Source organism: Protobothrops mucrosquamatus, unplaced genomic scaffold, assembly GCF_001527695.2.
Source record: "Protobothrops mucrosquamatus isolate PMUCROS unplaced genomic scaffold, P.Mucros_1.0 scaffold133, whole genome shotgun sequence".
Classification (NCBI taxonomy): domain Eukaryota; kingdom Metazoa; phylum Chordata; class Lepidosauria; order Squamata; family Viperidae; genus Protobothrops; species Protobothrops mucrosquamatus.
The window spans coordinates 77,442-87,203 of record NW_015386500.1 but is presented as its reverse complement, the minus strand read 5'-3'; the positions used below and the strand labels follow the sequence as shown (position 1 = coordinate 87,203).

The 9,762-nt window shown below is 36.3% G+C and overlaps 1 protein-coding gene across 2 annotated transcripts in view; it reads right to left on the bottom strand.

Annotated features, from left to right (window-relative positions):
- Positions 1-7,044: 7,044 nt before the first annotated feature.
- NUBPL (nucleotide binding protein like) overlaps positions 7,045-9,762 on the bottom strand; it is a 56,148-nt gene continuing 53,430 nt past the window's right edge. For both annotated transcript variants that reach the window (XM_015813073.1, XM_015813074.1), the window contains one exon: positions 7,045-7,175. In XM_015813073.1, the coding sequence (XP_015668559.1) occupies positions 7,113-7,175 (63 nt within the window). In that variant the 3' untranslated portion in view covers positions 7,045-7,112. The remainder of the gene's footprint in view (positions 7,176-9,762) is intronic.

Sequence of the window (9,762 nt, the reverse complement as noted above, 5' to 3'; positions counted from 1 at the left end):
TACCAGTTACAGTCACTGGCATCACGTGTTCAGCATCTGGCCACCACTCAGGACCAGTAGCATATGGTGCATGAAAAGATGAGTTCACAACATAAAAAAGATGAGTTCATAACATAAACAGTGAACCTAGAATGATCCTTTCTGATTCTTTTGAAAACTTTTTTGGGTGGGAAGTGAAACTGTCCTGCTTGACTGCATTTGGGGGGGGGGGGAATAATGTTTTGAACGAATGCCTTTACTAACGCTTGCTTTTCCAATCCATCCGTCTATTTTCAGAATTTCCTATATTCAAAACTGTTAAGAAAAGTGTTATGTCGGCCCAGGCTGCAGCGATTGGCCCGGGCAGACCACGTGGATGCCTGGGACAAGAAAGGCTGGGACTGCAGCGATTGGCCCGGGCAGACCATGTTGATGCCCGGGACAAGAAAGGCTGCTCCCAGCCTTTGCAATGATTGGCCAGCAAGGTATTGTGCAGGGGGGCTATAAAAGGGGGCTGCACCATTTTATAATCTGTTCTGTTGGTGTTGCAATAAAGGAGAACTGTTGGAACTCGTTGCTTCGTCTCATTGCCTCTTTTCCTGAAACAGAACAAAAAGGAAGTTAAAGGCTTCAATTATTCCCACCCCAGTTCTACTTTCAGAATTATTGCGTTTCAAACAGAACATATTGTACAGGGTTTTCACTGAGTGCTTTTGTCATTTTCACTATTTCTGACAGCTCATTTCTGCAACACATTCACACAATATTTAAACACAGTAACTGAAATACCAATAAGAGGGGGCAAAATCAGCTTTATATTCCAAACTGAAGATGCTCTCTTTCAGAGGTGGCTTAAAATGAGCAATAACTGAACTTGGCTGAAACTCAGGATCAAGCTAGTTGCTCCAGAATAGAATGGTGACTCACTTAACCTTTTTAAGACCTAAGAATGTGGGAAACAATCTTATATCAGCTCCATTTATCCTATGCATTCATCTTGAAGATGATTGGCAGTATTGGAGCCCTTTAGGAAGCACCACAAAATTGCTTTGTTACAGCACCACGAAAGGCGTCAAGAGCCACAGATGGAAGCCCTGGGAAAGGGAAGGAATGAAGCATTTCTTGGTTTTATAACCTGACAACTTACTGTTTTCTGTTACTTCTCTGTAAATGTTTCTGCAACTCAGCTTTGCAGCTGCTTAAAAATAATTTGTAAATTTATCATTCCAGATCTGAAACTAGAGTCCATAAATACATTAGAAGAGCAGCAATCATGATTCTACATACAGCTCTGTTGTGGCCATTCTAAATATTACTATGAAATATAGACAAGCAGTTAAGAGGGTATGACAAAAAAAAGTTGGGTTGGAACAGCTGCAGAGTAAGCATAAGGGTTAAACCCCATTTTAATGACTAGTGCTTGCCCATTGATTTTTTTTTTAAAAAAATGAAATGAATGCCACTGATCCAAAGTATTTATCTATTTACAGTTGCAGTTAAGAGCAGTGAAGCCCAGAATCGTATTTTTTTTAATTGCCTACATTTTATATGTGGAGAAAGCTAAGTTATTTATGTACATCTCTTATGCTTACATACTATCATATAATACAGTATTAATAGACAGTATGCATGCATAATATATTTGGTACAAGCTATATGGGATAACTCTGTTGAAACATCATATCAGGATAAAGAATTTTCTCAAAAATTCCAAAATCAGGCTTACAAATCAATAATACAACTATAAAAAATATTCAGGATAGGAAAAATTGTTGCCAACTCTCCCAATTGTTTGGATATAATTTGGTAATAAACTTCTCTCTATAGTACAGTGTGTTCCAAAAACCTATTTGCAATCTATTAAAGCATAGTTTTGACTGCTAATTGTAACCAAAATTGTGGCAATGCATTTATTAAAATTTCAGAAAAAAAGGCTTTAAAAAACTCAGTGCTACTCTTAAATCATTGTGCAGATATACTTATAAGGTTACATTTGCTCCCTAATCGGTGGTTTTATTTAGAATAGTGACTAAAAATAAAGTGCTTAGGGAAATCAGCATGAGAAATAAATACACATTTAATTACACAAAAAGGGCAATTATGTGATGTACACAATTATCTCATGGCTACTCTTTGTGCTTTGTAGGAAAAGTTTAATTGCATAGCATGGTTTATACTTTTACATAACTATTTTTGTACCATCACAATACCTTGATTTAAGACATCATTTCGTTACTGAGAGCAGTTGGAAATGTATAAGTTCTTACACCCCCAAATTAAGTGCATACTTATGGTGAGGCCAAACTGAAGAACATTTAAAGGACACAGAACAGAAAAACTATTTTTAAAAATAAAGGAACAGCAGCTATGAGAGCTAGTTTGAAAGGAAAATCATTTCCCATTCAGTTATTTTTATGACTAACATCAGCCCTTCTCCTCAAGCTGCTTTATCTACCAGTGCTGGTGGAACGCTGAACAAAATCCTATTTCCAATGCTATTATACAGGTAGTCCTTGACTTGCAACCACAATTGAGTCCAAAATTTATATCGCTAAGTGAGACATTTGTTAAGTGAGTTTTGTCCCATTTTATAACCTTTCTTACCACAGTTGTTAAGTCAATCATTGCAATTGTTAAGTTAGTAACACGGTTGTTAAGTGAATCTGGATTCACCATTGACTTTGCTTGTCAGGTCACAAAAGGGGATCACATGGCCCTGGGACACTGCGACCATCATAAATAGGAGTCAGTTGCCAAGTTTCCAAATTTTGATCATGTGACCATGGGGATGCTGCAATGGTCGTAAAGTGTGAAAAATGGTCATACATCACTTTTTTCAGTGCCGTTGTAACTTCAAACAGTCTCTAAATCAGTGGTTCTCAACCTTTTTAATGCCGCGACCCCCAACCGGTCGTAAGTCGAGGACTAAACCGGTCGTAAGTTGAGGACTACCCAACCGGTCATAAGTCGAGGACTTTCCCTGCCCGGGAGCGCCGCACATGCGTGGTTCCGCTCCCTGCGCCAGCCGAGGAGTAGCTGGCAAGCGGCAGAGACGGAGCAGGCCGACCACCAGCTGGGCCAGGGGAAAGGGGAAAAAAATGGCGGACAGCCTTGCTTGGCGACCCCCGTGAAATGGTCGATTGACCCCAAATGGGGTCGCGACCCATAGGTTGAGAACCGCTGCTCTAAATGCTCCAATAAGGGCTTTCAAAAATTTCCTCACAAATTATACCTAACATTTCAAAATAATATGAAAAATACATCATGGACATCAGTGAATTAAAAGTTTGACATCTCTTATAAACAATTTATTGGGATTCAAATTAGACATTCAATTCATATGGATCATCAATCTAACAAATAAACATTAAGCATTGTCAAATTGACTGATTGCCTCTGAATCACTTTGACAATTGAATAACTTTTTGTACATGTTCAGAAATGCTGGTTTTTTTTTTCCTCTCTCCAGAACAAATTGCCTTTTGGAATCAGATTCAATTTGAATCAATCCAACTTGGGGGACCTGATGTGAATCAGAACAGACTTAATTTGCACAATCCTATGACATTTAATATAAACATTATGAACAGCCACCTTACCTAACCAGCATGCCATTACATCACTGATCAAAACTATTCAGTTACAAAAGTAATGTAAGATTTGTTGTTTTGCTCTTAAAAACATAGTGCAAACTTGATTTTAAATACATAGTTCAATATGATGTTCATTGCTTTATTCATTTATACTGTTGTAGATTTACTACAATGAACAAATCCATATGAGGTAATAAAATTAATCCATCCTTTCAGTGCAATTACATTAAAATGTGTAAGATTTGGTGAATGGAGAAGATAACCTGGAAACAAACAAGCAATTAACACATAGGAAATCAGCCTGAATCTTTTAATTGCTTGAAGTGCATAAATGCAAAACTCTACTGAGGATAGGATTAAAAATAGAAAGTAGGAAAGCCCGTCTCCCACAGGACAACAGCCAACTAATCTTCAGAAACATCTACATAAATATTGAGATTATTATATTAAAAGGCACAAAAATGTTGCAGAGGTTTATCATTACTGAACTGTGCTAAGATTGCTAAACACAGAAAAAGTTTATCCAAATTCAAATTAACAATTTTTTGTGTGGACTTTACCCCCATGCAGTGTCATAAATTCAGAATTAACAGTGTCATAAATTCAGAATTCACCCTACTCATCTTTTAAGAGTTGTGGAAATTAGTACATGAGTCCCTGCAATACATTCAGAGAAAAAAAAGAAGAAAAAGCAGAATGGAGACAATAAGTCACCTAAAAACCACAGTTTAAAGTAAAATGTCATTTGAGTTGAACTATTTGGTGGCTGCAAGGATACATGTCCCTCTCCCTTTTGTTCCCTGTAACTAGTATTTAGAATTATAAACCTCTTACCCAAAGAGAATATTAAGTATAAAAGTTAAAAGCTTTTGAAAAACTGGAGTTATCCAAACTCCTTTTATAGTTGTCATCATATCCTTTGATAATGAATGCCATGGGTTAATTATGAATGGCTAAGCAATACTTAGCTTAGTCTCTTCTAAACCTCCTTCTGAACAATTTTATTAGATGATCCTTGGTTCTACTATAAGATTTGGCATTTTTTCAAATAGCTGCCTACTAACTGAGGTTTTGGCTAAAAACCACAGCTTAGCAGTAAGTCTGAATGCTATCTAAAGCACATACACACCAAGAGAAGTGAATTTTGACAGAATCTGAAAAGTGTCCTTATATACTTAACATTAATTTACCCCCAAATTCCCCAATAGCATTTGTCTATACAATTGGTAATGGCATATCTGTCATGATATGACTCTATTGTGATGTTAAAGAACCATTTTAGAAGACTGTAATTCACTCCAAATATACACAGGCATTGATCTGAAGTGCTGGATTTTGTACAAAATCAAAATGAATCCAATATGCTACTTCCTCAGTCACCACTGAGATCTCATCAATACTGATGTCATACCTGTGGAAGCTAGAAAAAAGAGGGACCTGACTTCAACGGTATGTTCTTAATCTACAATCTAATCTTAAATTGGCTATTATGAAAGTTTCCCAAGTTTTATACTATGTTGGACTGAGCAAAAAACAAACAAAAGCCCCAAGACCCAGGAAAATTTATTTAGCTCTTCACATTAACTGTACTACAGCTCTGATCATTTGAATTCATAAAGCATAATATCAAATAATAATAGAGGTTTGTTAGAGAATAAAATCTTGAATGCTGAATTTCATACAATCTTGCTCAGTTAAATATTATATATTTGTGTATCTTGTGTATTTATTTAATTTACAACCCAGTCCAATAAAACACAAATGCCAAATTTTAAAAGTACAAAGTAAGCCAGTTCTCAAACAATTAGCAATAAAAAGGAAATAGCAACCAACTTCTGTAAACTATACTACCGTAGTGCTATGAACTTAACAATGAATTTGTGCATTTTGGTTTGTGTTCCTGTTAGTTCATATATAAAAGAAAATTGGCAACCTGAACTAGCATGTGGTTTAGTCAGTAAAACTTTTGCATGCACATGTATGTTCATGTTTATAAACCTGCCCATAATAATGAAATATACAATATACAGGGGTTTTTTTCTCATAGAACGCCCAGAACGGAGTTCCGGCACCTTTTTTGGATGGAACCTTGTAGGGTAGGCAAGGCGGGTTGTATGACATGTGTGAGTTCCGGCACCTTTTTTTTTTTTTTTTATAGAAAAAAAGCACTGACAGTATATATCCACGTGCTGGATAAAAATTGGCAATTAAATGTACTGTTTATACATTTGGGGCTATTACTCTGTTGTGAAACTATAATCATATGTTCAGTGATCAATACTTAATTTTTATCACACATTTCTTCCTTCAGTAACCTGATGCTTCTACTTTAATGAGGAGCTCGCTACTGAATGTTGAGTTTATTCATGCTCGATATAAGAAAAAATTTGCTAAAACAATTACAATTTATCGAACATCAACTGACACAAGATAATCCACAAAAGTTAAAAGACAGTTCTTTAAATCTCCTATTATTTGATAGCTCAAAATAATTTCTGACAATTTCACAATAACTCTTCACAATAGAACAAATTTTTGCTATGTTGGCTCCAGACTATCAATTTTCATTTTAGTCCCATTATATTTAAACATTCATATAAAAGATTGAATTATGGAGCTCCCCCTTCATTTTATCCTCACCATAACTCTGTAAGACAGGTTGGAATGAAAGATAGGGACTGGCACAAAATCTTCACACTTGATTAAATGAGTGGGAAAAGTTAGAAGATCTTATATAAATCGGTTCAACTGTGAACTGTTCTTCCTTGAGAAGAACTATTATGCTAACCCAGGTATAGGCTCTCAAAGTGTTGGTGAACTGAAAATCCCAGTAGTTGTAGCCAGCATAAGCAATGGGAGATGTATGTCGGTGCAAGTTGCAGTTCCACAATACCAGGAGGATTGAAGGTTGTCAGCAGAAAAGAAAAGCAAGATGACTGACTATACTCTTTCTCTGAAGTTCCCAACATCACTTTCAGAAAGTGAAACAGGAGATTTACTGGAACAAGTTACACCATAAGAAAAGGAGAAATTGACAAAGATCAGTTGCCCTCTTAATCCTGCAAATGTAAATTCACTGCTGCATCTAATGCATGTATGGAAAAATTCATTTGACTACAGACATCATGAATTTTTCAGACCCATCTTAGCTGGCAGTATATGTAATTTGTTTATTTATTTATCATATTTTTGAACAGGCCATCTGCCTCGCATGTAATAATTCTTTCTCTGGACTAGAACCCATGCATCTGATACAGTAATCATTTCTCAAGATTATATTCAATGCATCTGATTAAATAAATTGTAATCCATGAAATCTTATGTTCTAATGAGTTTCAGTCTTCAAAGTACCAAAAGATTCTTTGCTGGAACACTATCTTTAAATTACTGGAATTAAAGAAGCTAAATATGAATATTAAAATATGCAACTGAAAAACTTTCCATAAAACACAGTCATAAAATATTTGTTATTTATTTTGCTATATTTTAAGTCACATCTCAATCATAAAATTCGAAGTGCAGCTCTTCAAAATGATGACTTCAAATTGGTAAAAGTGACAGTCTTTTCACTATTTCAGCAGCAATCTTCAAATAGGCTTGAGCCTGCAAAATATTTACAAATTCATCGTATTAATATCTTAGATTAGAATGGAATATAAAATATTTCTTATGAAACAGTACAAATTGCCCACTACCATCTGACTGCTGTTATAGGGTGATTAACTATACTAATTATACCTAAAAAGTGGCTAATAGCAAAACATTGACAAATAATGTAGCAATTATGATGTAAAATTTTAGTCTGTATTTATAAAGAGAGTATGGCTTAATAAGAAGTTGACAGAACATACAAAGATCCAGGTCTATAGAGCCTGCGTCTTGAGCACACTCTTGTACTGCAGTGAGTCTTGGACTCTTCACGTACAGCAGGAGAGAAAGCTGAACACTTTTCATATGCGCTGTCTTCGATGTATTCTCAGCATCACCTGGCATGACAAAGTCCCAAATAGCGCAGTCATGGAATGTGCTGGAATCTCTAGCATGTATACACTATTGAAACAGCGACGTCTACGCTGGCTTGAGCATGTCGTGAGAATGGCTGATGGTCGAATTCCAAAAGATCTCCTGTATGAAGAACTAGTGCAGGGAAAGCGCCCCAGAGGGAGACCTGAGCTGTGATATAAGGATATCTGCAAGAGGGACCTAAAGGCCTTGGGAATGGACATTAACAGCTGGAAATCCTTGACCTCTGATCGTTCAGCCTGGAGGCTAAAGACGCAGCATGGCCTTCTCCAATTTGAAGAGACACTTGTGCGGCAGGCTGAGGCAAAGAGGCAATCCCGGAACCAGCAAAATATGGGGGCTGGACAGGGGACAGATTGTATCTGCCCTCAGTGTAGAAGGGACTGCCATTCTCAAATTGGCCTTTTTAGCCACACCAGATGCTGCCTTAGGATCTCTTTCCAGAGCACGATACCATAGTCTCTAGAGACTGAAGGATGCCAATGGAATGATGTAAAATTTTAGTCTGTATTTATGGAATAGGGAGAGTTTTTATTAGATAGTCAGAACTCTTCCTCATTTCTCAGAAATCCCTTACAATTCTTTAAAAATGACTGAAATCTTGCAATATTGTCCTTAATGAGAAATGTCAGCAATATCACCCACAAATTCTTATATAAGAACACCCGAGCATGCAAGAAAGCTCAAATCTTACAAAAGCTGGAAAGCTAATAAAAAGTTGGACATTTTTAGCATGAATGTATTTATTTAGAGAATTTATATGGTCGCCCACTCACATTCAGTTGACTTTAGGCACTTACAAAAATTAAATTAATTAAATTTATATTTAATTTATGGATCAATGACATCAGCAAGTATTGCAGGCCCAACTGGCAAAAGAAAACTCAGGACCGTGTTGGTTGAAAACATACGGAAGAGGCCTTCTTCTTGCAGTGGATCGACAATGGCTAAAATGATGATGATGATGTTTAATTTGAGGAGTTTACAGGCAACAACAGGGATATTGCAGATGCCCAGGTACAGTGTGCTGAGTTCTTTCTCTACCACACTTAGATAGTATTATTGGCAAAAAAAGGACCCCTAAACAGAAAAAATGGATGTGCTATGATGAGTGGGAAAAGGACCTAAATGGTGGACATGGGATAAAGTACTATGGTGTGAAAGAAAATTATGTCTAAATAAGGCAGAAATGAGTAAGGAGTGAAGGCAGATGAAAGAGGTAAAGCTCTGAAGAAGGTAAGAGTTCAGCAAAAGGAAACTGAGTAAAAATCATTGAACCCATAAAAAAGAATAAATTTATTGCTATTGAAACTAGCACAAGAGTCAAACAAATTGCTATTTGAGGCCAAGATGCTGTATGTCAGGAATGCCAAAAAGACATCTGGAGTGTCAGACTTCTTGAATTCATGATCTAAAAATGTTTGGCTGTTGCTCATCAGCATAAACTGGTTATATGAGTTCCTGGGAAAGGGGAAAACCTAGACCAGCGTCTTATTCATATTATATAAAAGCTTCGCAATTTTGCACATAAAGAGTTTGGAGGAATTTGATAAACAAAATGAGTCTTTAATGCATCCTTTTGGATGCTAAGACACCACTCTGCCCCTAAAAAATTATGTGATATTTAAAGAGTGCATGTGATAAAATAAAAGAATAAGTCATAATATAAGCATATTGGGGTGTTTTGGCTAAGTGGAGAAATTGAATGAGGACTGCATTGGTGAATTTGTAAAGAAAGAGTGAATGAGTTCAGAGGAAGGGGAAGATTGAGAAAGGTGTTTGGATGGAGTTGGTGACATTGTCAAAAACAGAGGTAAAAAGTTTAAAGAACAAAAGATGATGCATGAAGGTAAACAGATGTGGTACAAGCAAGCACCATCTGTAAGGGCAGAATACTGGAAAGTAGTATATTAAATAATGTGGGCATTGTATTTATTTATCTGTTTGTCTGTCTATCTAGGGTTAATGTTGCTTGTTTACAATCAAGATATAAAAATAAAATATTTCATCATCAAACCATAGTTACAATCATTCCAGGTGTTAGGCCTCACTGTAGGCCTTCTGGAGCAATGCTGTTCTGAATCATTTTTAGAAAGGCCTAGATCATAGAAGTCAATTTCACTTCAAACAGGAAGCAAAGTGGTGTTGCAGTGATTAGAATGCAGCA